The sequence below is a fragment of the Nycticebus coucang genome, chromosome 8, assembly GCF_027406575.1.
Source record: "Nycticebus coucang isolate mNycCou1 chromosome 8, mNycCou1.pri, whole genome shotgun sequence".
NCBI classification, from domain to species: domain Eukaryota; kingdom Metazoa; phylum Chordata; class Mammalia; order Primates; family Lorisidae; genus Nycticebus; species Nycticebus coucang.
Window position 1 is genome coordinate 42,777,903 of NC_069787.1, and position 27,240 is coordinate 42,805,142.

The 27,240-nt window shown below is 36.9% G+C and overlaps 1 protein-coding gene across 1 annotated transcript in view; it reads left to right on the forward strand.

The window, feature by feature from the left end:
- Window positions 1–27,240, forward strand: part of DNAH12 (dynein axonemal heavy chain 12) — a 305,069-nt gene that overhangs the window by 257,948 nt on the left and 19,881 nt on the right. The window contains exons 60-67 of the mRNA XM_053600535.1: window positions 924–1,064; window positions 13,935–14,093; window positions 14,267–14,411; window positions 18,899–19,049; window positions 19,258–19,511; window positions 20,257–20,397; window positions 23,834–23,971; window positions 26,605–26,838. Of these exons, the coding sequence (XP_053456510.1) occupies window positions 924–1,064; window positions 13,935–14,093; window positions 14,267–14,411; window positions 18,899–19,049; window positions 19,258–19,511; window positions 20,257–20,397; window positions 23,834–23,971; window positions 26,605–26,838 (1,363 nt within the window). The remainder of the gene's footprint in view (window positions 1–923; window positions 1,065–13,934; window positions 14,094–14,266; window positions 14,412–18,898; window positions 19,050–19,257; window positions 19,512–20,256; window positions 20,398–23,833; window positions 23,972–26,604; window positions 26,839–27,240) is intronic.

A 27,240-nucleotide genomic window follows, 5' to 3' on the forward strand; every position in this document is an offset into this window, starting at 1 on the left:
CTCACTTCATTCTTCTTCCTTAGGTTGGATTTTCACAATCCTTTGCGTTAAAAAAAAAAAAATATATATATATATATATATATAACTTTTTTTTCTTGTTACTTATATAGTATGTATTCATTATAGAACATTCAAATATATAAAAATGAAAGGAGAAAGGAAGGAAGGAAAAGAATGAAAGAAAGATAATTAAAGCCTCCTCTCTATTTTAAATTGTTTTACTCCTACTCAAGATTTAGGCATAGGCCAGGCACGGTGGCTCATGCCAGTAATCCTAGCACTCTGGGAGGCTGAAACGGTTGGATTGATTGAACTCAGGAATTCAAGACCAGCCTGAGCAAAAGCAAGACCCCGTCTCTACTAAAAATAGAAAAACTGAGGCAAGAGTATCGCATGAGCCCAAGAGTTGGAGGTTGCTGTGAGCTATGATGCCATAGCACTCTACTTAGGGCTACAGCTTGAGACGCTGTCTTAAAAAAAGATGATTTAGGCATAGAATAATTCATTTTAGTCCTTTTTATTGCTTTATTTTAAATATTTCAGTAATACCAGACTTACTTTTCTTGTCAACTCTAGTCGATTTTTCTCCAGCTTCAAGGTGTCTAAAAGGTTTCAGTTGCTAGATATTTTAATACTTTAATCAATTAATGAATGGACACAGATTTTAGAGTCAGAGTGGGGTCAGGGATTACATCTCAATTCTGCTACATATTAGCTACATGACTATAGGCAAGTCAGTTAAACTTTTGGTAAGTGGCTCAGTTTTCCTTATCTATTAAATAGGACAATAATGGTACCTACCTTTGGGGGTTATTATGAGATTTAAAAAAGATAGTATTTGGAAAAATGTTTATAACAATGCTCCCCCTCCTTTTTTCTTTAGTTTTGTTGACAATATATTTTTCTTTTTTTTAACCTTTTAGTAACAAATCCAAAATTTTGGAAAAGCGCCTACGATATTTAAATGATCACTTCACATACAATTTATATTGTAACATATGCCGATCGCTATTTGAGAAGGACAAGCTGTTATTTTCCTTTTTATTGTGCACCAATCTTCTTCTGTAAGTTACTTGCCTGTTTTTAGTTTACTTATATTGAAAATCTAACCCGTAAATATGGCTTCTCACAGAAGGTGTTGCTTAATTTATGGTTTTACTTGTGCATTTCACCAATATCAATGGCTTCTGCAAAAGTATTGGTGTATTGATGCTTGATTTTTTTAAATTTATATAACATAGAAAAGTCCACAAAATATTAACATATAGTTCAGTAAATTCTTACAAAGGAAAAATCTGGTCAAGAAATAAAACATTCTGGCTCGGCGCCTATAGCTCAAGCGGCTAAGGCACCAGCCACATACGCTGGAGCTGGCAGGTTCGAATCCAGCCTGAGCCCGCCAAACAACAATGACAACTACAACCAAAAAATAGCCAGGCATTGTGGTGGGCACCTGTAATCCAAGCTACTTGGGAGGCTGAGGCAAGAGAATCGCTTAAGCCCAAGAGTTTGAGATTGCTGTGAGCTGTGACGCTATAGCATTCTACCTAGGGCAAAGAAATGAAACATTCCATCATCCCCAAAGCACCTTTCTTGTAGTCCTCTCAATTACTACCTTCTTACTCTTCCCCAGAGGTAACTACTATCTTCATTTCTAATATTAAAGTTTAGTTTTGCTTTTATATAAATTAAAGCAAATAATACATATTCTTGTATCTGGCTTCTTTTCCTCCACATTATTTTTATGAGATTCTTCCAAGTTGTTGTATGTGTTGAAGAATTTATCCTTTTTCTCTAGGGTTTTGAATTGATTGACTCTTGTTCTTCATAATAGTCTTTATGTTTTTTGTGGTATGGGTTATAACGGATGTTCTTTTGTTTCTGGTTTTATTTATGTGGACCTTGTCTCTTTCTTTTCTTAGTGAGAATCATTAAGGGTTTACCAGTTTTATCTCTAAAAACTAACTTTTGTTGATCTTTTCTATTTTTTTGTCACGATTTTATTTTTGCTCTGATCATTATTATTTCTTGTTTTTGCTTTTCTAGTTTCTTGAGGTGTATTGCCAGGTTATTTTAAATGTTTCTATTTTGGGGGGTAGACATTTATTGTTATGAACTTGCGTCTTAACACTGCTTTTTCTATGTCTTGTATTTCTATTTCATTTGTTTCAAGGAATTTTTAAATTTCCTTCTTAATTTCTTCCTTTACCAGTTTGTTGCCCAGGAGCATATTATTTAATTTCCATGCATTCATATAATTTCAAATGCTCCTCTTGCTGTTGACTTCTAGTATTATTCCATTGTGATCACGTAAGATACTTGATATACTTTGATTCTTTAAAAAATTGTGAGACTATTTTGTGTCCTAATACATGGTCAATCCTGGAGAATGTTCTATGTGCTTATGAAAAGAATGTGTATTCTGCGGTTGTTGGGTAAAATATTCTTTAAATGTCTGTGAGATGCATTTAGTCTATGATATAGTTTAAATCCAATGTTTCTTTATTGATTTTCTGTCTAGATGACGGGTCCAACGCTGAGAGTGAGATATTGAACTATCCTACTGTTGATATTGAAGTGTATCTCTCTCATTGGATATAATACTGTTTATGTATCTGTGTGCTCCAGTGTTGGATGTGTATATAGTCGTTATCATCTTACTGAATTGATTCCTTTATTATTTCATAATTTCCTTCTTTGTCTCTTTTTACAGTTTTTGACAAAGTCTATTTTATCTGATGTAATTATAGCTACTCCTGCTTGCTTTTGGTTTCCATTTGTGTGGAATATCTTTTTTCTTCCCTTCAGCCTGGGTGCCTTTACAGGTGAGGTGAGTTTCTTGTAGCCAACATATAGTTGGATGTTGTTCTTTTAATCCATTTGGCCAGTTTATGTCTTTTACTTGGAGAATTTGTTTCATTGTAGATTATTATTGATAAATGAAGACTTATTCCTATCATGGTATCAATTGTTTTCTAGTTGTTTTATGTGTCCTTTCTTCTTGACTTTCTCTCTTATTGCTTATTTTTGCAATTTGATGGTTTATGTAACAATAACACTTGATTCCTTTCTTTCTCCTGTATCAGCCATAGCAATGAGTTGGCTTCTTTTCCTCAACATTATTTGAGGAATAATGTTCAGGAAAAACATTATTTTTTTGTGTTTTCATGATGGTAGTTATCTTTTCTCTTTCAATTTGTAAGACTCTCTTAAGCATTTCTTATAAGGCTGGTCTAATGTTGATAAATTCCCTTAGTTATTGCTTGTCTGAAAAATACTTTATTTGTTCTTCATTTCTGAATGATAGTTTTGCTGATATAATGTTCTTGTGTGGTAGGATTTTTTCTTTTCTTTCAATAGTTTGAACATATTATTCCATTTTCTCCTGGCCTGTAAGTTTCTGCTGAGAAATCTGCTATTTGTCTAATGGGGATTCCTTTGCACTTGTATGTGACCTGAAACTTTTCTCTTGCTGTTTTTAGCATTCTTTCTTTGTCTTTCACTTTTGACAATGTGATTATATGTGTCTTGGAGAGGCAATTGGGTTGAATCTATTTAGGGGCATTTGAGGTTCCTAGATCTGTATGTCCATCTCTCTTTCTAGACTTAAGACATTTTTAGCTATTATTACATTAAATACCTTTCTATACTCTCTCCCTTCTCTTCTCCTTCTCAAATGCCCATAATGTAAAAACTTGTTTACTCAATGATATATCATAAATCCAGTAGATTTTCTTTACTCTTTTTGCTGTCTCAGAGAGGGGGTTGTGGGCTGAGTGTGTGTGTTGTTTTATTGTTATTGTTGTCTGAGTTATTTCAAAAGACCTGCCTTCAAGTTCAGAAATTCTGTGTTCAAGAATATTCTTTTTTTTGTCTTATTTTATTTTATTTTTAATTGCTTTTTATTAAATCATAACTTTGTACATTGATGCATTTATGGGGTTCAGGGTACTGCTTCAATATACAATGTGAAATGTTTACATTGAACTAAGTAACACATCCATCACAATTATACTCATTTCTTAATAGTTTTGAAATGTACCATTGCATCATGCACATTAGGTGAGGTCCCCCCCAAATACCCTCCTCCTCCCATATCCCTCCTCTCTTCCCCTCTCTCTCCTCTTCCCTTCCACTTTCTGGACTATAGTTATGTTTTGCCATTCATATGAGTGTGTAGGTGATTATATATTGATTACTTTTTTTTTCATTCTTGAGATAGTTTACTAAGAAGAATATGTTCCAGTTCCATCCAGGTAAACATAAAAGATGTAAAGTCTTTTTCATGGCTGTATAGTATTCCATGGTATACATATAACACAATTTGTTAATCCATTCATGGATCAATGGTAATTTGGGCTGTTTTCATGTCTTGGCTATTATGAATTGAGCTGCAATAAACATTTTGGTGCAGGGCGGCACCTGTGACTCAGTGGGTAGGGCGCCAGCCCCATATACTGAGGGTGGTGGATTCAAGACTGGCCCTGGCCAAACTGCAACAAAAAAATAGCCGGGCATTATGGGCACCTGTAGTCCCAGCTACTCGGGAGGCTGAGGCAAGAGAATCGCCTAAGCCCAGGAGTTGGAGGTTGCTGTGAGCTGTGTGACACCACGGCACTCTACTGTGGGTAATAAAGTAAGACTCTTTACTTTATATCACAATTATATTCATTTCTTAATAGTTTTGAAATGTGCCATTGAATCACGTACATTAGGTGAGGTCTCCCCAAATACCCTCTCTTCTCCCATATGCCCCCTCCCCTCCCCTCTCTTTCCTCTTCCCTTCTACTTTCTGGACTATAGTTATGTTTTGCCATTTGTATGAGTGTGTAGGTGGTTATATATTGATTTCATAGTAGCATTGAGTACATTGGATACTTTTTTTTCCATTCATGAGACACTTTACTGAGAAGAATATGTTCCAGCTCAATCCAGGTAAACATAAAAGATGTGAAGTCTCCATCTTTTTATGGCTGCATAGTATTCCATGGTGTATATATACCTCAATATGTTAATCCATTCATGGGTCAATGGGCATTTGGGCTTTTTCCATGTCTTGGCTATTATGAATTGGGCTGCAATAAGCATTCTGGTGCAAATGTCTGTGTTGTGAAATAATTTTTGATCATCTGGGTATATACCTAGTAGAGGAATTGCAAGATCAAACGGTAGGTCTACTTATAGTTCCTTAAGTGTTTGCCAAACTTCTTTCCAAAAAGGTCGTATTAGCTTGTATTCCCACCAGCAGTGTAGAAGTGTTCCCTTCTCTCTGCATCCATGCTTGTCTCTGTAGTTTTGGGATTTTGTGATGTGGGCTAATCTTACTGGAGTTAGATGATATCTCAAAGTGGTTTTGATTTGCATTTCTGTGATGATTAAGGATGATGAGCATTTTTTCATGTGTTTGCAGGCCATGCACCTGTCTTCATCAGAGAAGTTTCTGTTCAAGTCTCTTGCCCACATAGAAATTGGGTTATTTATTCTTTTCTTATTGATTAGTTTGAGTTCTCTGTAGATTCTAGTTATCAGACCTTTGTCAGAAGTATATCCTGCAAAAATCTTCTCCCATTCTGAAGGTTGTCTGTTTGCTTTACTTACTGTGTTCTTGGCTGTGCAAATGCTTTTTAGTTTGATCAGATCCCAGGAATGTATTTTTGGTGTTGCTTCAATTGCCCAGGGAAGTCCTCCTCATAAAATATTCTCCCAGGCCAATTTCTTTAAGTGTTTTCCCTGAACTCTCTCCTAGTATTTTTATAGTTTCATGTCTTAAGTTTAAATATTTTATCCAGTGAGAATCAATTTTTGTTAATGGTAAAAGGTGTGGGTCCAGCACCTTTTGTTAAATAGGGCATCTTTCCCCCACTGAATATTTTTGATAGGATTTCAAAGAGCAAATGGCAATAAGCAGCTAGGTTCATGTCTTGGTTCTCTATTCTGTTCCATAAATCTGCTGCTCTGTTTTTGTGCCAGTACCATGCTGTTTTGATCACTATAGATTTATAGGATAGCCTGAAGTCTGGTAATGTGATACCTCTTGATTTGTTCTTATTTCTGAGTAATGTATTTGCTATTCAAGGTTTTTTCTGATTCCATATGAAATGAAGTACTATTTTTTCAAGTTCTTTAAAGTATGACAAGAGTGCTTTAATAGGGATTGCATTACATCTGTAGATTGCTTTGGGTAGTATGGACATTTTAACAGTGTTGATTCTACCCAGCCATGAGCATGGTATGTTTTTCCATTTGTTAACATCTTCAGTTATTTCTTTTCTCAGAGTTTCATAGTTCTTTTTATAGAGATCATTCACTTCCTTTGTTAGGTAAATTCTCAGATATTTCATCTTCTTTGGCACTATTGTAAAAGGAATAGAGTCCTTGATTGTTTTTTCAGCTTGACTATTGTTGGTGTATATAAAAGCTACTGACTTGTAAGTATTGATTTTGTATCCTGAGTTGCTACTGTATTCCCTGATCACTGCTAGGAGTTTTGAAGTTAAATCCCTGGGATTTTCCAGGTATTGGATCATGTCATCAGTGAAGAGTGAGAGTTTGATCTCTGATCCTATCTGGATACCCTTGATCACTTTCTCTTGCCTGATTGCGATAGCTAAGACTTCCATTACTATGTTAAATAGCAGTGGAGACAGCGGGCATCCTTGCCTCGTTCCTGATCAGAGTGGAAATATTTTCAATTTTACATCATTCAATATGATATTGGCTGTGCGTTTGCTGTAAAGGGCCTCTATCAGTTTAAGAAATGGCATTTCTATGCCTATTTTCTTAAGAATTCTGATCATGGATGCTGGATATTATCAAAGGCTTTTCTGCATCAATTGAGAGAATCATATGGTCTTTGTTTTTTATTTTATTGATGTGATATATTATATTTATAGATTTACATATGTTGAACCAACCCCTTAACCCTGGAATAAAACCAACTTGATCATGGTGTATAATTTTTTTGATGTGTTGTTGAATCCTGTTTGCTAAGATCTTATTGAATATTTTTGCATCGATATTCATTAATGATATTGGTCTATAAGTTTTTTTCTTTGTTGGATCCTTTCCTGGTTTGGGGATCAGGGTGATATTTGCTTCATAGAATGTCTTAGAAAGTATTCCTCTTTTTCTATGCTTTGGAAAACATTGTATAATATGGGTACTAGTTCCTCTTGAAAGATTTGATAGAATTTTGATGTTAAACCATCTGGTCCTGGACTTTTCTTTTTAGGGAGATTTCATATTGATGATGCTATTTTAGTGGTTGATATAGGTCTTTTCAAGATTTCTAATTCTTTCTGGTTGAGTCTAGGAAGGTGGCCTGCTTCCAGGTTTTGGTCCATTTCCTTCAGATTTTCATATTTCTGGGAATAGAGATTTTTGTAGTAATCATTGAGGACTTTTTTGAATTTCTGAATTGTCTGTTGTTATTTCTCCTGTATTGTTTCTGATGGACGATATTAGAGATTTTACCTTTCTATTTCTGGTTAGGTTGGCCAAAGGTTTATCAATTTTGTTAATTTTTTTTTAAAAAAAAACTCTTTGTTTCATTGATCTTCTGAATGATTCTTTTGTTTTCAATTTCATTTAATTCTGCCCTAATTTTGGTTATGTCTTTTCTTCTGCTGGGTTTGGGGTTGGAATGTTCTTCCTTTTCCAGTTGCTCGACATGATATATTAAGTTGTTGGCTTCCTCTCTTTCTGTTTTCTTGATAAGGCTTCCAATGCTAAGAGTTTCCCTCTTAGGACTGCCTTTGCAGTATCCCACAGGTTTTGATAATTTGTGTCTTTGTTATCATTTAGTTCCAAAAATTTGGTGATTTCCTTCTTAAACTCATCTTTGACCTAGCTATCAGTCAGCCTAAGATTATTTAGCTTCCATGACTTGAGTATGGGGATTCCCATTGGTGTTGAGTTCAATTTTTATTCCATGGTGGTCCAAGAAGATACAAAGAATAATTTCTATACTTTTAAATTTGCTGAGGTTAGACTTGTGTCCTAGGATATGATGTATTTTGGAGGATGAACCAGGGGCTTATGAGAAGAATGTATATTCAGTTTTATTAGAGTGAAATGTTCTGTAGAGGTCTGTAAAGTCCATTTGTTCTAGGGTCAGGTGTAAGTCTAATAATTCTTTATTTAGTTTCTTCTTGGAGGATCTATCCAAAACTGTCAAAGGGGTGTTAAAATCTCCAACTATTATAGTGCAGGAAGATATCAAGTTGTTCATATCCATTAGGGTCTGCTTTATGAATTGAGGAGCATTCTAGTAGGGTGCATAAATGTTAATTATCAAAATCTCTTCATGTTGGGTGTTTCCCTTGTTGGTTTAAAGCCAATTGTATCTGCTACTAAAATTGCAACCCCTGCTTTTTTCTGGTTTCCATTTGCCTGTATTATACAAGTCCCTCCCTTCACCCTGAGTCTATTTTTGCCCTTTAACTTAGGGTGAGAGTCTTGTATACAGCAGATATCCAGTCTGAGTTTATGTATCCAGTCAGCCAGCCTGTGTCTCTTTAGAGGACAATTTAAACCATTCACATTAATTGAGAGAATTGATAAGCCTGGTTGTATTTTGAGTTTCATGATTTTCGGATGTCCAGGGGACAATTTTGATCCTTTCACCACTGTGGAAGTTGGGTTTTGTTCAAAAAATTTCTGCATGAGTTTACTTTGGAGGTAGAGCATTGCGCTGGTCATTGTGGAGAATGGGTCTGAGAATATCCAGGAGAGCTGGTTTAGTTATGGCAAATTTCTTCAACATGTCTATGTCATTAAAGTATTTGATTTATCCATCGCAAATGAAACTCAGTTTAGTTGAATAGAGGATCCTGGGCTGGAAGTTGTTTTGTTTTAAGAGATTGAAGGTTGATGACCATCTTCTTCTGGCTTGAAACGTTTCAGGTGAGAGATCTGCAGTTATTCTGATATTTCTCCCTTTGTAGGTGATGCTTTTCTTACATCTGACTGCTTGCAGACTTTTCTCCTTCATCTTAACTTTGGCAAAGTTAATCACAATGTGTCCAGGAGATGCTTTATTTGGATTGAGTCCTGCTGGGGTTCTGAAACTGTCTGCTATCTGAAGTTCTGTATCTCTTGCAATGTTTGGGAAATTCTCCTCCAAAATCTCTTGGAATAGAGCATCTCTACCTTTAGGACCATCCTCTTCTCCTTCGGGAATTTCTATAAGATGAATGTTTGATCTTTTGGAATGATCCCACAACTCTCTCAGGGAATAATCAGTTTTTGCTCTCCATTTGTCTGCCGCTTTGAGTGTTTGGGAACATTCAAAAGCTTTGTCCTCAGTTTCAGAGTCCTTTCTTCTGCCTGGTCAACTCTGTTACTGAGGGAGTCTACTGTATTTTGGAGCTCGTCAACTAATGTTTTCATTTCCTTGAACTTTGCTATCTCTTTTCTCATTATGTCCATATCTTTGGTGACTTGGGCTTTGAATTTATTAATTTCTTGAGACAACTTTAGAACTACTCTTTGGAATTCAATTTCTACCTTTTCTTCCATTCTATTTATCTTATTTGCAATTCATATTCTGAATTCAGTTTCTGATATTGCTTCCATTTGTCTAGGCATGGCATCTTCAGTTGTATCTCCTTTGTCATTTCTTGGGGGGCAGAGGGGTTGATTTACTCTGGTTATTCATGTTGCAAGAGTTCTGTTGGGTCCACACTATGTTTATTTTCCACTGTTTGGTTATTAGAACTGGTAGGGTGAGATTGAATTGGGGTTCCCAGGTAGTAGAGATAGCCCTTGCCAAAGCTCTATGCTTGGTAATTGTGGCTTATCTCCTACAACCTTACAAAGGCCCCTTTCAGAGTTTTGGCCAGAGACTGTGAGGACCTACTTGATGAGATAGTGCGGGCTAGCTCTGTTTTGATATCAGCCAACCTCTACCCTATCCTAAGGAACCACACTCTTAGATTTAAATCTTGACTGTGAAGAAATACAAACAGTTGCGGTGCCCAGCCCCCACCCTTCAGTTCTTTTCCACTACAGAACTTCAAAGGTCAACCTCAGAATGTCCCAGAGTGGACAGCCCCAAACACGGGTTCCAATCAAGTTGTTTCCAGTCAAGTGCAAACCCTGCCCAACAGAGAGGGATTCAAGGACAATTCAAAGCAAAGGGATTCAAAGCTGGAGCCAGGGGCAACGCCCCTGTCCATCGGTCTCAGTCCACACACAGCTAGCCTCTGGAGTAGGGTCTGCAGTAGTGCTTGCCAGACCAGTTAGAGTCAGGGGACCACACACCCCCCTTGCCAGTCTCAGTCCACTGCCAGGCAAGACTCTGTTTGCAGGCTCTGTTGGAATCAGGGCCCTGGGCCTGCCCTCTGGTCTCAGTCCACACAAAGCCTGCCCTCTGGTCTCAGTCCACACAAAGCTAGCCTCTGCTTGCCAGACCAGTTGGAGTCAGGGGACTACTACCCACCTGCCAGTCTCAATCCACTGTCTGGCAAGCCTCTGTTCGCAGGCTCTGTTAGAGTCAGGGCACCACACTCTGCCCGCAGGTCTCAGTCCTCACCTGGTAAGCCTCTGCTCACCAGCCCCACTGGAGGCAGTGGAGTATGCCCTAGCCCTCAGGGCTTGGTTCACACTCAATAAGCCACTGCTCAAGGGTTCTGATGCAATCAGGAGACCATCCTCTTACTCTCAGGTCACAGTCCATGCCTATCAAGCCTCTGCTTGCAGGCCCAGGAGGGACCAGCCCTGTCTGCCAAACTCAGTCCACAGGGGCAACCACTCTCCTGCTGTGGTTGCTGTCAGAGCCAGGGGGTTTGCACCCCGTCCTGCCAGACACAGCCCAAACTGAGGGTCAACACTACCACTGGCCAGGCATAGTTATAACCAGGGGACTGTTCCTCCTCCCACCAAGTGTCCCTTTCTTCCCATACCCTGTTTCTTCCCCGTTAGTCACAGATTCCATCCTGATGGTTGGCAGTCCACACTATGCCCAGTTCTCTCAGGATAAGACCAAATACTCTATGCTCTGCAGGGGGCAGAACTTCAGACCACCATGTGAGGGAGAAAGGGTGGACTGGGAGTTTGAACTTGTGTGGGAAAATGTCTGTTCAGTTATATGCCTGGCAGGGTGGTGTCTAGGTTTCATAAGTAGGACCTCCCTGGAAAAAGAGACCTGGAGTTTAGTGGCTCTCTCCAGCAAGGTAAAATGAGAGGTCTTTTGTTCCCTACTCATTTGCAGATAGCCTGCAGCAGGCCTCCTGCTTGGGGGAGGGGACTCCTATCCTCTAGTCAATAGGCTTTGTAACTGTAATTTGTTTTCTTGAATGCTCTTCCTTGGAGTTACAGCTTGCTGAACATCTTTTTTGGCTCAGTTCCCTGTCTTTGGCTTCATAGAGTTTGATTCTGTCTAGTTTTTCTTCCTTTGCTCAGGAGCCTCTATTCGATTCTTTTTTATAATGTCTCTTTACTGAATTTCTTATTCACATCATGAATTGTTTTCCTGAGTTTGCTGGATTGTGTATCTGTATTCTCTTTTATTTCACTTAAGTTTCCTTAAGATTCTTATTTTGAATTGTTTTTCTGGCATTTTGTATATTTCCCTATGGTTAGGATATATTACTGGAGGGTTGTTGTGTTCCTTTGGATGTGTTATGTTTCCTTGCTTTTTCATGTTTGATATGTCCATATGTTCATTTCTATACATGTAATGGAACAGTTGTCTCTTTCAATTTTATGGAGTAGGTTTCTTTAAACCATTTACATTTAATGTGATAATAGATGTGCTTATTTTAAATTTATCATCTTACAATTTGTTTTCTTTTTTTGCCAATTTTTTATTCCACATTTTCTCATGTCCTGCTTTTCTTTGAATCAAGTATCATTATTCCCACTTTTCTCTTTTATTGCTTTATTAGCTATAATTTTTGCTCTATTATTTTAGTGACTTCTTTAGGGTTATAGTATACCTTTTTAACTTATTACAATCTATCTTCAGTTAAAATTATACATATATAGTATAAGTAAAATTTTATTATACTTTTATAGTGTAGAATGTAGATTCTACTTAAATTTCATACATATGTGAAGTGTAATAAGTATCATAAAATTATACTACTGTATACGTACAGAAGGTGCTAAAAATGTATGCATATTTTAAGAAAGTAAACTGTATTACAATGTAATACTCAAGTCACATTTGACTTCTGCAATTACAAGAGATGCAAGGTACGATATATACATTATTGGTATATATCGAGTATATATGAAGTATAAGAACTTACACTTAAGTTTCCATTTTCCCCCTCCTGACCTTATTTTATTTTTGACATTCATTTTACTTATTATTATACAAGTGCTATAAACTCTAGAGCACATTGTCATTATTTTGGCCTAAATAGGCAATTATTTTTTACAGGGAGCTGAATAATAAGAAAAAAAGTATCTTATGTTTACCCACATAGTTACCATTTCTGGTACTCTTTATTCGTTTGGGGAGATCCAGATTTCTATCTGCCTTAAACTTCCTTGAACATTTCTTTTAGTATAGGTCTATTTGTATGAATCTTTTCAATTTCTGTACATCTGGAAAAGAAATCAGTAAATTTTTACCTCAGTTTCTATATGTTTTATCTGTAGAAGTTGCATTTGATCTTTTTAATATTGCCTATTTCTCTCTTCATTATGTTTATATTTTGCTTTAAGGCTTTCAACATTTTATAATTACTCTTAACATTCTTGTCTCCTAATTGTCTTATCTCTTTCATTTCTATGTCTATTTCTATTGACTGATTTTTCTGCTTGCTATGCATGTTACGAATTTCATATTAATTTTTTTCTTTAAAAAGCTTTAGATTTTACTTTTTCAGGTAGTTAAATTACTACTGTATTAGTTTGATCTTTTAAAGACTTATGTTTAATTTTTGTTATGGCAATTTTAGAGTAGTCTTTAGTCTAATGCTACATTAGCTTAACTACTAAGATGATCCTCTAATGTTACCACTGAATTCCTCAGGTGTTCAACAAAGACTCAACTTTGGTTGGCAAAAACTAAAATTTCTCAGCCCTGTGTGATCTCTGGGAGCTATTCAGTTTATAGCTCCTCAGATGTTCTTTGGTTGGCATCTTAGAGTTTTACCTTACTCATGGATGCCTTAGTACAAGTCATGTGCCACATAACAATATTTCAGATGAACTGTATTTGCAATGGTCATAAGGTTATAATACCATATTTTTGTTAGGTAAAATTTTGTTCTATGTTTAGATATGTTTAGATACATGCATACTTACCATTATGTTATAGTTACCTACAGTATTCAGTGCAGTAACATGATGTATAGGTATGTAGCCTAGGAGCGATATGATCTAGGTGTGCAATAGGCTATGCCATCTAGATTTGGGTCAGTACACTCTATGATGTTTGCACAATGATGAAATCATGTAATGATGCATTGCTTTGAACATAATTCCCATTAGTAAGTAATGCATGGCTGTATTTATCAGTAGAATCAAGAGATCACCCATACATTAGGGAAAAAATTTAAAAGATCACCTATGCAGATTTTTGGAGCTCCTTTCTATTTATCGTCCCATCTCTGGTATTATGCCCACCAATTCTAGCCACCTCAGCCTTTCTTAACCCTAATCTTTGTCTCTTCAATTTAGCAATGCTCTGATTTTGATCACTCATCTGCTTTGTAGTCTGGAAAGTGCCTCAAGGCAGACAACTGAGGCAATCATAGATTTTACCTGTTCATCTCCCTTCTCTCAGGGGCCACAGTCCTGCCTTGGCTACTGTACACTTTTGAGAAACAGTTATTTCATTAAGTTTGTCTAGTTTTCTAGTTGTTTACAGCAGAAGGGTAAGTACAGTCCTGGTTATTCCATCCAAGCTATGAAAGCAGAAGCTGATGTCATTTAGTTTTAAAATCAATAATTTATAGCAATCTATTTTGGGCATACAGAGCAAAGAAAGAGATTGAATATCAGGAACTGATGTTTCTTTTAACTGGAGGAGTAAGTCTTAAAAGTGCTGAGAAAAATCCTGATCCAACTTGGCTGCAGGATAAAAGCTGGGAGGAAATTTGTCGTGCAAGTGAATTTCCTGCCTTCAAGGGACTCAGGTAATTGTTCAAATTTGATGATTTAGCATTTGAATAGTGGTAGCTAAATTTGTTCTGTAATCTAGTGATTTATAAATGGTCCTATAATTGTCTTGTTTCTTCCCTTTGTTCAATAATCTCTTTATAAATTTTCCCCAATGAAAAGAATAACTATTAAACTTTTTTTCCATCAGGACGCATTTTTGTGAATACATATCTGAATGGCAGGAAATCTATAACAGTAAAGAGCCACACAATGCTAAATTTCCAGCACCAATGGATACAAATCTAAATGAGCTACAGAAAATAATAATTCTTCGGTGCTTAAGACCTGATAAGGTAAAAGGCAAATATTTTCTATTTGGAAGCAAGATAATTTGCCATTTATGGAGTCTTAAGTATAAAGTAATTGTTACTCCATTGTTTAACTGTGATTTCAGTTACTCAAAGAGTTTTATTCTGTTTAGGGTTAATTGAGCTTCTTGGATTTTTAGTTTTTTATTGTCCTCCAACTTGGGAATATTTTTGGTCATTATTTCTTTAAATATTTTTTGCCACCCCAAGCAGAATTCCAATTACATATGTACTAGATTATATAATGTTATGCCACAGGTGACTTCTACTCTGTTAATTATTTTTTAATCTTTTGTATTTCTGTGCATCAGTTTGGAAAGTTTCTGTTGCTATCTTTATATTTGCTGGGTTTTTTTCTTTTATAGTGTCTAATCTATTAATCCCATCCAATTAATTTTTATTTTAGTAATTATGCAGCATATTTAATCTCTAAAAATTTTGTTTAGTTCTTTTTATATATTCTATTTCTTTTTCCATACTGCTCTTATTTTCTTTTAAATACTTGAACACAATTATAACAACTTTTTTTAACTCTTTGCCAATTCTATCATTTCAGGATCTGTTTCCATTGACTGATTTTATTCTTGGTTATAAATTATATTTTCCTGGTTCCTGGCATGTCCAGCCAGTAATGTTTGACTGGATGTTGGGCATTGTGAATATTATATTGATGGATAGATTAGATTTTATTATTTTTCTATAAAGATTATTGAATTTTGTCCTGCTAGTTTAAGGGTCAACAGACAGTACTGTTGGCCAAATTCAGCCCATCACCTCTTTTTTTTTTTTTTATAAGCCCCTGAACTGAGTTATTTTTCAATTTGTAAAGTGTTTTTTTTAAAAAAGAAGAAGAATATGTAGCAGAAACTGTGTATGTTCCACAAAGTCTAAAATATTTACTATCAGGTCCCCTATAGAAAGTATGTCAATCCCTTTGCCTGTGTAGTTAAAGTACTTAAATTTGAGTTGCTCCTTTCAAAAATCATTTTTAAGACCTGTTAGCTGTCTGGGCAGGATAGCTCATGTCTAATCCTTGTCTTTGGAGGCCAAGACAGGAGGATTGCTTGAACATAGGAGTTCAAAACTAGCCTGAGCAAGAGTAAGATACTGTCTCTACTAAAAAACAGAAAAATTAGTTAAGCATGGTAACACATACTTGTAGTCCCAGCTACTCAAGAGGCTGAGGCAAGATGATCACTTGAACCCAGGAGTTTGAGGCTGTAGTGAGTTACGATGATGATGCCACTGCACTGTACCTAAGGTAACAGAGTAAGACTCTGTCTTAAAAAAAAAAAAAAAAAAAGGTCTGTTAGCCAGTGTAGTGGTACACACCTTTAGTCCTAGCTGATTGGGAAGCTGAAGCTGAGGTGAGAGGATTGCTTGAGCTCAGGAATTTGAGGCTACAGTGAGGTATGACTACCACTGCATCCTACCCTGGATGACAGAGTAAGATTTTGTCTCTAAAAACAGAAAAAAAGATTTGTTAGGTTTTAGGGCTGATCTAGAATTATCCTTATTCAATGCACCCTCTGGAGCCTTTACTGAAGGCCCCAAGTGATCACCAAGGACTCTCTACTGTGGCTGTTGGGAACTTGAATGAATCTCAGCCTTGCAAGAACTCTGGTAGCTGTCTGATGTTCAGTTCCTCAACTGTTCTTTCCTTGGCCTCATGCATGCACACCACAGTATTCAGCAAAGACTCAAAGGTATAGTTAGGCCAATTTCCAGACTCCTTCCCTGAATAGTTCTCTCCTTACTGGAACTCCGCAACTTCCAGCAGCCTTGACCTCTTTGAACTGTTTTTCCTGTTCCCAACTCAGCATCACTGTTTTGTTCTGATTTCAGTCACTCTCCCTGTTCTACAGTGTAGAACATCTCTCCAGGAAGAAAAGCTGAGAGACTGGGCATGTGGCTCACACCTGTAATCCTAGCACTCTGGGACACCAAGGCGAGTGGATTGCTTGAGTTCAGGAGTTCAAGATTAGCCTGAGCAAGAGCAAGACCTCCTTTATAGTAAAAATAAGAAAACTAGCAGGGCGTGGTGGCAGGTTCCTGTAGTCCTACCTACTCAGGAGGCTGAGGCAAGAGGATCACTTGAGCCCAAGAGTTAGAGGTTACTGTGAGCCATGATGCCACGGCACTCTAACCCAGGATGACTGAGTAAGACTCTGTGACAAAGAGAAGAAGAGGAAGAAGAGAAAAAGGAGGCAGAAGAAGAGGAAGAGGAAAAGAGGAAGAAGAGGAGGCAGAAGAGGAAGAAGAAGAAAGAAAGCTGAGAGAATGAGAGTTCACTTTGTTTCCTTTCTGTCAGAGATCACACTCCTGTACCATCTATTATCTGAAAATGGGTGTTTCATGAATTTTACCCATTTTAATTGATGGTGGTGGGAGGGTAAATTTGGCCTTTATAACTAACTACATCATGGTTAAAAGCAGAAGGTAGTGGAAATTCTCGTACATGTCACAATTTCATTAGTTCAAACATGCAGACACATTTGTGTATTTTTCCTAACTCTGACTTCCAAAGACCTTTGTACATTGTTAAAACGTCATTGTTCCCCACAAGACAGTTGTGTGTATATATATGTGTGTATATGTGTTCTCCTGTCATGAGACCTAAGTTCCTTGATAAGTTCCAAAATAATGCCTTATTCATTATCTTGTCAGAGGTAGCCTCCCTTTTCATGGTAAACTGAGGAATAAACAGCTTTGCATCTGGAAACACCTGCCTTTTTGTACTCCACAGACTGGCTTCCTGATGAACAGTAGAAATATTTAAATACCATATGTGGAGTTACTGTTCCATCTGCCGTGCTTGGAAGCCTATGCTTACATACCACTTACCCCAGTAGAATATATAATAAATGTTTGCTTATATGTTAGAGTGTCTCACTAGACTGTGAGTTTCTTGAGGTCAAAAACCTGTCTTATTTTGTTCTGTATCTCCAGGACTCAGAGCCTGGCAGATGGTAGACCCTCAGTAAATGTCTGTGAGTTAAGCTGAATTGAATTGAATTAAACTAAATTGAATGAAAGCCTATATTATTCAAGGTTCCCCGGAGAAATAAAGCAAAAAGAGAGAGGTGTTGATTGATTGAAAGGAATTGACTCATGTGATTATGGTAGGCTGGCAGGCTAAAGTCCCAGGAAAGAATTCATGTTGCAGGTCAAGTTCAAAAGCAGTTTGCTAACAAAAGTTCCATTTTCTCAGATGAAATCAGGCTTCTTTTTTCTCTTAAGCCTTTCAACTGATCAGGTAAGCCCCACTCACATTATGGAGGAGGGTAATCTGCTTTACCCAAAGTCTACTGGTTTAAATACTAATCTCATTTTAAAAAATACCATCACAACAACATGTAGACTACTATTTAACCAAATATCTGGGTATTATGGCCTCACAGGCCATCCTTAGCTCATCTATATAACACTGTGACAGATGAAAAACAATATCTAAGTATAGTTATAATTTGTATTTTTATAAGTATTAGGGTATAGACTAAGCTGCTATTATAGCTAAAATATAGTGGCTTAAATAAAATAGAAGTTAATTTCTCTCTCTCCTAACATCCCAGAGGCAAATGATTAAGAGTTAACAAGACAGCTCAGAAACTCAGGTTCTTTCTCTCATGCTTACAGTGTGGTTTTCTTTTCTTTCTTCTTCTTTTTTTTTTTAGAGACAGAGTCTCACTGTGTTGCCCTCAGTAGAGTGCCTAGGCGTCACAGCTCACAGCAACCTATAGCTCTTGGGCTTGGGCGATTCTCATGCCTCAGCCTCCTGAGTAGCTGGGACTACAGGCTCCCACCACAACTCCCGGCTATTTTTTTGTTGCAGTTTAGCCGGAGCTGGGTTCAAACCCGCCACCCTCGGTACATGGGGCTGGCGCCCTACTCACTGAGCCACAGGCGCCGCCCATCAGCGAATTTGAAGCTGGTTTGTAAACACCGTTGAAGAGGGAAAGAAAGAGAAAGCAAACAGCTTCCTTATAAAAATATGATCTGGAAGTTCCATATGTAATTTCTACTTGTATCTCTGACCAAAACTTAGTTACGTGGTCACATTAGCTACAAGAAATGTTAGGAACACTTGCCATTCTATTACCGAAAAGAGACACCGAAATGAGACAATTCACTGTTGCTGCTATACTGAATGAGGGAGAGCATATTTTGCTGTGTTAAGATCCATTTCTATTTTATGTTCCTCTCCATTGCCCATTTTATCGTTACATTGTTAGTCTGGCCCTATCAATTTATCGATCCTTTTTAAGGGAATATGCTTTTTTAAAAAAATAAATATTTTTGTTATGGTAAATAAAAGAAAAATTAGTGCTTTGTCTGTTTTTGTCCTTGATAGGCGGCATGCTTTTCTTGACCATTAGACTCAAATTTTATCCTTTGTTATTTTTTAAGTAATAATGAAAGCTGTTATATGAAATGAAAATGATTCTAAAGATCATATCTTCTCCCTTCAACAGATTACACCAGCCATAACAAATTATGTAACTGAAAAATTAGGGAAAAAGTTTGTAGAGCCTCCACCATTTGATTTGGCTAAGAGTTACCTGGATTCAAATTGCACCATTCCCTTAATTTTTGTGCTATCTCCAGGAGCAGATCCTATGGCCAGTAAGTGAATGTACTGTAAGGTTTTAAGAAATTATAAATAAAACATTTTGCTCAATACTCATTTCTTACATGATTATAAATCGGGTAGTAAATAAAGTATTTACAGGGAAAGGTAGCTAGAAATGTCCATGATAGAACACCTACACGTAAGGCATATTTTATGCTTTCTGAGTTAGTAGGTATGACCATATTTTTGTTCCCGTCATAGGTCTGCTGAAATTTGCAAATGATAAATCTATGTCTGGAAATAAGTTTCAAGCTATTTCACTGGGGCAGGGACAAGGACCAGTTGCAACAAAAATGATTAAAGCAGCAGCAGAAGAAGGAACTTGGGTTTGTCTACAGAATTGTCACCTTGCAGTCTCCTGGATGCCCATGTTAGAAAAAATATGTGAAGATTTTAATTCTGAAACCTGTGACCATTCCTTTAGGCTTTGGCTCACAAGCTATCCATCTCCAAAAGTATGTTTGTTTCCTATAGAGTGCAGTACATTTATTTAGTTATCTGTTACATTGTATATCTTTTTTGAGGGACAAACAACTCATTTATTAAAGTGTTTTCAAATCATGGTTTTTTAAAACTTTAGATTAACATGAAGTTGGAAACGATTAGGTTACATTGTTTGCATTTGTTAGGTAAAGTCCCTGTTGTAGTTGTTCCCCTCCCCCAGGAGATGTGCCATGTACCTCTACATTGTGCCTGTTGGGTGAGAGCACACCAATTCCCTTCCCTCTTCCCCTCTGCCCCTCCCTCCTCTCTCCTTCCCTACAGTGTATCACTTAATCAAGCTTTAGATGCTTAACTGGAAGAGTTAAGAGATGCTTAAATATTTCTAGGCTGGGCAGGTGGCTTACTCCTATAATCTTAGCACTCTGGGAGGCAGGGGCAGGTGGATTGCCTGAACTCAGGAGTTCGAGACCAGACGCAGCAAGAGTGAGACCCAATCTCTAAAAATAGCTGGGCGTTGTGGTGGATGCCTATAGTCCCAGCTATTTAGGAGGCTGAAGCAAGAGAATTGCTTAAGGCCAAGAGTTGAAGGTTGCTGTGAGCTATGATGCCATGCATTTTACAAAGTGAGACCTGTCTCAAATAAATAAACATTTCTATATTTCTCCAGTATACCTGTTTTTTTTAATCCACTACTGAATGAGATTTAGACCCTATGCTTGTTACCTTGCGTAATGCTCTGTATTTATTTTGTTTTAGTTCCCAGTAACGATTCTACAGAATGGAGTAAAAATGACCAATGAACCTCCCACGGGTCTTCGGCTAAATCTCCTTCAATCATATCTCACTGATCCAATTTCTGATACTGAGTTTTTCAAGGGATGCCAGGGAAAGGAACTGGTAACATTCATCTTGTAGAACTTTCAAATGTGTTTTTATAGAGATAAAATGTGAAAATGTAAAAATTTTATTTAATATTTTTAAACTTTAAGCATTTCCTATAAGACAGATGTTATACTTACCTTGTTCATCATTTTATTCCCAATAGTTTGTGTTCTGCTTCCCACATAGTAGACATTAAATATTTGTTGAATGAATGAATGTATCTTACTTTGTAAACCAAAGTCCGATGGTATTTTTGATTAAAGCTCAAGAGTAGAGATCTATTTTCACATCATTTATTTATTCTTTCAAGAAATATGTGTGCTAGGCACTTTTCTAGATGCTAGATATAAAGGCAATGAGAACAAAATGGACACACAAACAAATCTGCCTTCCTGGAACTTAAATTCTAGAAACAATGTTTTAACATATTAAAAATACTTTTTGCTAAATCCATCTGTAACAGTTTTATACAGAATACTGAGGAGTTTAGGGGTCCCGATAAATAGCACTCATTTCCCTGCTCGAATTCCTACTAATTGAGAAACAGGAAAAAACCTAAACATATAGGAATCAAGCTATAACCTTAATTATTGGTAGAAGCTAGGTTGGAAGATGGAGCTTAAATCTGCAAACAAAGAAGTTGCATATTACTGAACCCGAAGATTAAGAAAATTTATCCACCCAGAGGAATAAAGGAAAACTCAGTTTCCCGAGGGAAGCTCACTTCTAAGAAAAAAGAAAGAAGCTGAGCCAATCATATCTGGTTAATTTTCTTCAAAATTTTCGGTCAGATACGTCCCTCCCCTCTCTTGCAGTGAGTGAGTACAAGGATAGAGAAAAACAAGAGTATTATATTAATTGAGGCCTCCCCACATGAAGGAAATAGTATTGGGAGAAAATCATCTCCCTGCCCTCACCTCAACATATGCTACTTACCATACGTGCCTATTTGAGTTTGAAAGAGAATGGTATTAAAGGTGAAATAAATAACTGAATCATTTGAAAGTTAGCTAGTTTCTCTCTGCTTAATGATACTTCTGTGATCCCCTAGTTCTGTATAATAAGTTCATTGTAACTCTGGAAGAAAGGTCATATTTTGTGGTTTTGGCTAGAAAAAGGGCTTAGTAGACTGGAGACAGTAGTATGGTCTCTGATCTCCATGCTTCTCTGGTAGTACAAACAAATGGAAGCTGGGATAAGAGAAGAAAAAGAGTTTAAGAGACCCCCTATGACATGGGGTCTCAATGTGCATCAGATTCTCTTGGAGGGCTTGTTTAAACACATGTTCTGGGCCTCACCCCCAGAGTTTCTAATTCATAGGTCTGGGATGGGGATTAAGCATTTATACCTCTGACAAATTCCCAGTGATATTGATGCCGCTGGTCCTGGATTCACATTTTGAAAACCATTGCCTTAGGGTCTCTGCAGGTTGACTGGTTTATAGATATGTAAGAAACTGGAGGCTCCCAGAAATAGGCAAATAGGAAAATAAGGCTAATATTGACAATTAGGTCAGCAATAATTTGAACTGTTTTTGTTTGGCTTTTAAAAGTAAACATGATCTTTATAGTCACAAGTTGTTGATATTGTGGGCATTTGAATTATCTAACAAAGATATTAGTTATTTGTCAGTGTGTATATCTACCTCCTATATTCCTTAAAGTCAGGAATACATTTACGTTTTTCCTTTAATTAATTAATTCAGTAAATATTCATTGAACACCTACTAGGTGCAAGGCACTCTTCTAGAACCTGGTAATATGGCAATGAACATATAAACATATGAAAACATAAAACTCCCTGTTTTCATGGAGCATACATTTTAGTTGAAGGAAACCTATGGAAAGCAAGGTCAGTCATAATCCCCACCAACCAGAGGAACTTGTTAGAGCTACAGATGTCAAGACCCCACTCCTGGGATTCTGATTCACTAAATTTGAAGTGGGGGTTCAGGAACTTGTATAAATACAGCAGTCATATACCATGACCAAGTAGGGTGTATCCCTGGAGGCAAAGATTATTCTACTTATAACAATCAATTAATGTGATACACGTCAACAGAATGAAGGATAACAATCATCTCAATAGATGGAGAAAAAGCATATGACTAAATTCAATATTCATTCATAATAAAAACTCTCAACAAACTAGTAGAACAAAATTACCTCAACATAATAAAAGCCAGTATGAAAGGCCCACAGCTAATATACACCATAGTGGAAAACTGAAAGTGTTTTCTCTATGACCAGGAACAAGGCAAAGATGACCACTCCTCTCCCTTCTATTCAACTAGGATGGAAGTCTTAGCTGGAACAATTAGGCAAGACAAAGAAGCAAAAGGCATCTAAAAGGCATTTACACCTGTTTGCAGATGTAAATTAAGTAATTACTCTCATCACCAAAAAATTCTTCCCCAGTTAAATATTTCATCATAACATTCATCTAGATATTTAAAAAATGCTTTGATTTGTTTACAACATTTCAAGAGTATATCTATTCAATGAGGCATCGTATATTGACATTTTAATATTAAAGAAATAGTTTCTACTGTTGCATCACATGAAAATAGCTAGCTGGATTTTTGCTGTATTTTCACTGGATTTGGAGCTATGTTTGAAATGGTCTAACTTAAAATACATGCCTTGTATCATACTTGAAATCTACTTGGGGAGACCTTAAAGAAATGAGCACTGGCACAAGTTTAGTGAGAGGCCAATAAGGCATGCATAAAGATGCTACAAGGGTTTCAAAAATAATTTCTGGCTGGACACAGTGGTTTTCACTTGTAATTTTACAAGTTTGGGAAGTCAAGGCAGGAGGATCACTTGAGCTCAGGAACTTGAGACCGGCCTGAACAGGAGCAAGACTCCATCTGTACAAAAATAGAAAAATGAGCTGGGTATGGTGGCGCATGGCAGTACTGAGGAGGCTAGAGCAGGAGGATTGCTTGAGCCCACAAGTTTGAGGTTGCTGTGAGCTACAATGATGCCACAACACTCTAGGCTGGGTGACAGAACGAGACTAAATCAAATGGAAAAGTCACAAAGACAGAGATTTGGTATTGTGATTTATTCATATCAGAACGATTAATCATTCCTCTGCACTTGTAGTTGCAAGTATATCCCATCAAATCTACAGAATAAAATTCAAATATTGAAGCTATAACTATCTACAAGTAATACCAACGTATTACTAACCAATAGTTTCATAAAATGGTAACATTTTTGCATTTTAATAAAGTTTAACATTAATGTGGTTTAGAGATAAGAATTAAGCCATAAGTCATAAGATGAATACTTTTTACAGTTAAGTATTATAGATAGCATCTTTTTAAAATAGAACTTTGCAGAGACAGATTCATAGAATTTTATAATGGAAAACAATCATTCCCTTCATTTTACTAATATAAATCTGATCAGAACTTTTTTCTTGTGTAATTTTTATATTAAAGGCATGGGAGAAGTTGTTGTTTGGAGTTTGTTTTTTTCATGCCCTTGTGCAAGAGAGAAAGAAATTTGGTCCTCTTGGTTGGAATATTCCATATGGATTTAATGAATCAGACTTGCGTATCAGTATCCGACAACTACAGGTAAAATTAGAAAGAAATGAACATTTATGAAGTATAAGTATTTACCAGGCCCTTGGCAAGTCCTTTTGCTTAGAATAACTGATTCAGTTCTCCTAACACCACTAACAGGTGGGTAGATAGTAGTAACTGTGGCTATGAAGCCCTATCTCAATCTAGATTCTGCTGCAAATAATGAAAACGTTGATTCAAACTGGGTTTATGCATAATGAAACTTACTATCTCACATAAAAAGACGTGCAGAGGAAAGACAAACTCTGAGGTTGGTTAATTCAGCAACACACAATGGTGTTGTCATCAGGACCCTGGCTCGTTCTGTCTTAGAGTACTGCCATCCTCCACGTCAGCCCTATATAGGTCCTCACCATTCTCTACTTTCCTCTTCCTCTCAGTTCTACAGTTTAGCTCTATCAATCGACAGCAATAGCGTATCTACTTTAAGCAGAAAAGTAATTTATTGAAAAGATAGTGGGTTGCTCAAAGAATCACCAAGATGTCTGCAGAGCCAAGCTCAGAGAGAAGGTATCTAGAGTCACATATAGAATCACACCACGTCTGGTAAGAGCAACATCTCTGCCTTTGTTGAATATTAGACACCTCAGCTTCATAGCTGCCAGGTAGACTCTAGTTTACTGTAGGCCCTCCAATGCCATGACCACATTCAAAGGGATTCTTGGCTCTTTCTGCTCCTTGGTATCCTAAGTCTAAGGTGGATGCAGTTTAGCAGCCGAGCCCAGGTCACAAGTGTAGGTTTTAAATGTAAGGGAGCTTGGGAAAGTGGGTTGTTGGCTTTTCACACAACCACAGAATATTAATATTTTTCTGTTTCTTTGCTGTTCTGAAGGGCTTTTATGAGATGGGGCCTCATGAAGGGAAAAGGGAAGCATTGATAAAGCCCATTTATATGCTATTAGATTTTAGTCAGGTCTGTTTTTATAAGGCTATAATTATTTTATTATATTTATATTAAACTTCAAAAATAATCAGATGATTTTCATAGTAATCATTGACATTTTATCAACTCTTTTAAAATATTAGAGAACAAACCTCACCTGGAATAAATCTGCCAATTTGAAAATCCTTTGAACAATTGTTAAAATTGTGTTACGGAATTGTAAATGCAGGATGAAATGACATAGATTTTTAAACATTGGTTTTTGAGACCAATTTAGTTGGTATGGTCTAAGCTTAGAGAATATTTTGCTAAAACCATCATACTGCATATAATCAATTGAGAATTTTCCATCTTCTTACCGGGCTCCAGCCTGAAACCTTTAGTGTCATAAACCTTTGTAGCCCCAAGTTTGGAAATAGTAAGCATTAGGCAGATCCATCTTTCACATCTTCAGGGACTAGAAACAGGAAAGGCGATTAATCTTTAAATCATCTTCCGCTGGTCATCATACCTCGCTACAAATGGCAAATAAGAAAACCAATGGCTAAGTGGATAGACAACCAGAAATGAGTTCTTGGTCTCCACTTCTTGCATAAGCTACAAATTTAACATTACATTTTCTTGGGGCCCCTTCCTTCAGTTTTGGGGGACTCTTTCTCAGGCCCCCCTCTTGTACATCTTACCATTCTTCCCTCTGAAAACATGGGAGTCTCCAACAAAGAATTATGCCTTCTTTTAACTTGGCTCTGTAGAATTTAGAAATACTTTTCCTCATTTGGTACACCATTTCTTTTTTTTCTATTTTTTTTTTTTTTTTGGCCCTTCTCATTTGCTGAAATGTGCACCTTTTTTGCTATGATTCCTGCGATATTAGGTAATTTTCACAGACAGGAAAAGCCCTCAACCTATAACTCGTATCATCCCAATATGCTTACTACCAAAACTTCCTATATTTTAGAAATGTGCGGGATCTGGAACTGGAAGAAATAAATTCAGGCCTTCATCTTGCCTTACATTTACAGATTCCATTTCTTACTCTACAGAGTTATCGGAAGATGAATAAGACAATGTAAATGCTATGTAAATAGCTCTTATTACTATTATGACTATAATAACAAGGAAATTGGAAATGATATTTATTGTCTATCAGTGGAACTGTGTCATAGTCTGCACTAAAATTTGAAATTGTTTTGCTTTTATCCATTGCAAAATCTGCATCTGGTTCTCATCTTTGATACTACTGGCATTTTGGGCCAGATATTTCTTTGCTTCAGGCAGCTGTCCTGTTCATTGTTTAGCAGCCTCTACCCAATAGATGCCAGTAGCACCCCACCCCCAGCCACTGTTGTGACTGTCTAAATTATCCCCAGACATTGCCGCGTATACCCTAGAGAACAAAAGTGACCCCAGTTGAGAGCCATAACCATAAAACAAGGTTTACCCAAATTCATATGAAAAAGACTTGATCACTTCTGTGTCATCTCTTTTATATTAAATGGTTTTCTCATTATAGAAGCAATATATATTCATTTCCAAAAAAAAACAAAAAAAAAACTGGAGATGCAGATAAGCAAAGGAATTTAAAATAAAAACACTAGCAATCCCAGTCATTCAAAGATAGCCAATGAATTCTTTCAACCCTTCTTCAAAATATATAGATAAATAGTTTAATGTCATGTTAAAATGGAAAGGAAAGGAAAGACTTTAAGGTTTTTCTTGTTTCATTTTTCCTTTGTTTCAGTTATTTATAAATGAGTATGAGACGATTCCATTTGAAGCTATATCTTACCTGACTGGGGAGTGTAATTATGGAGGAAGAGTGACAGATGATTGGGACAGACGTCTCCTATTAACTATGCTGGCTGACTTTTATAATTCACACATAATTGAAAACCCTCATTATAAGTTTTCTCCCAGTGGAAACTATTTTGCACCTCCCAAAGGCACTTACGAGGATTACATTGAATTCATTAAGGTAACTGATGTCACTAGAAATGGGGTTATAATGAGATTTTTCTAAAAGCAAATATAGGCCGGGCATGGTGTCTCACGCCTATAATCCTAGACCTCTGAGAGACTGAGGTGGGTGGATTGCTTGAGCTCACCAATTCAAGACAAGCCTGAAAAAGAGCAAGACGCTATCTTTACTAGCTGGGCATTGTAGAGGGTGCCTGTAGTCCTAGCTACTCAAGAATCTGAGGCAGGAGGATCCTTTGAGCCTTGTATAGGCTCAAACAAGTATTATGGTTTCAGGCCACGTGTGGTGGCTCACTCCTGTAATCCTAGCTCTCTGGGAGGCTAGGGCGGGTGGATTACCTGAACTCAGCAGTTCAGGACCAGCCTTGTGCAAGAGCAAGACTCCATCTCTAAAAAATAG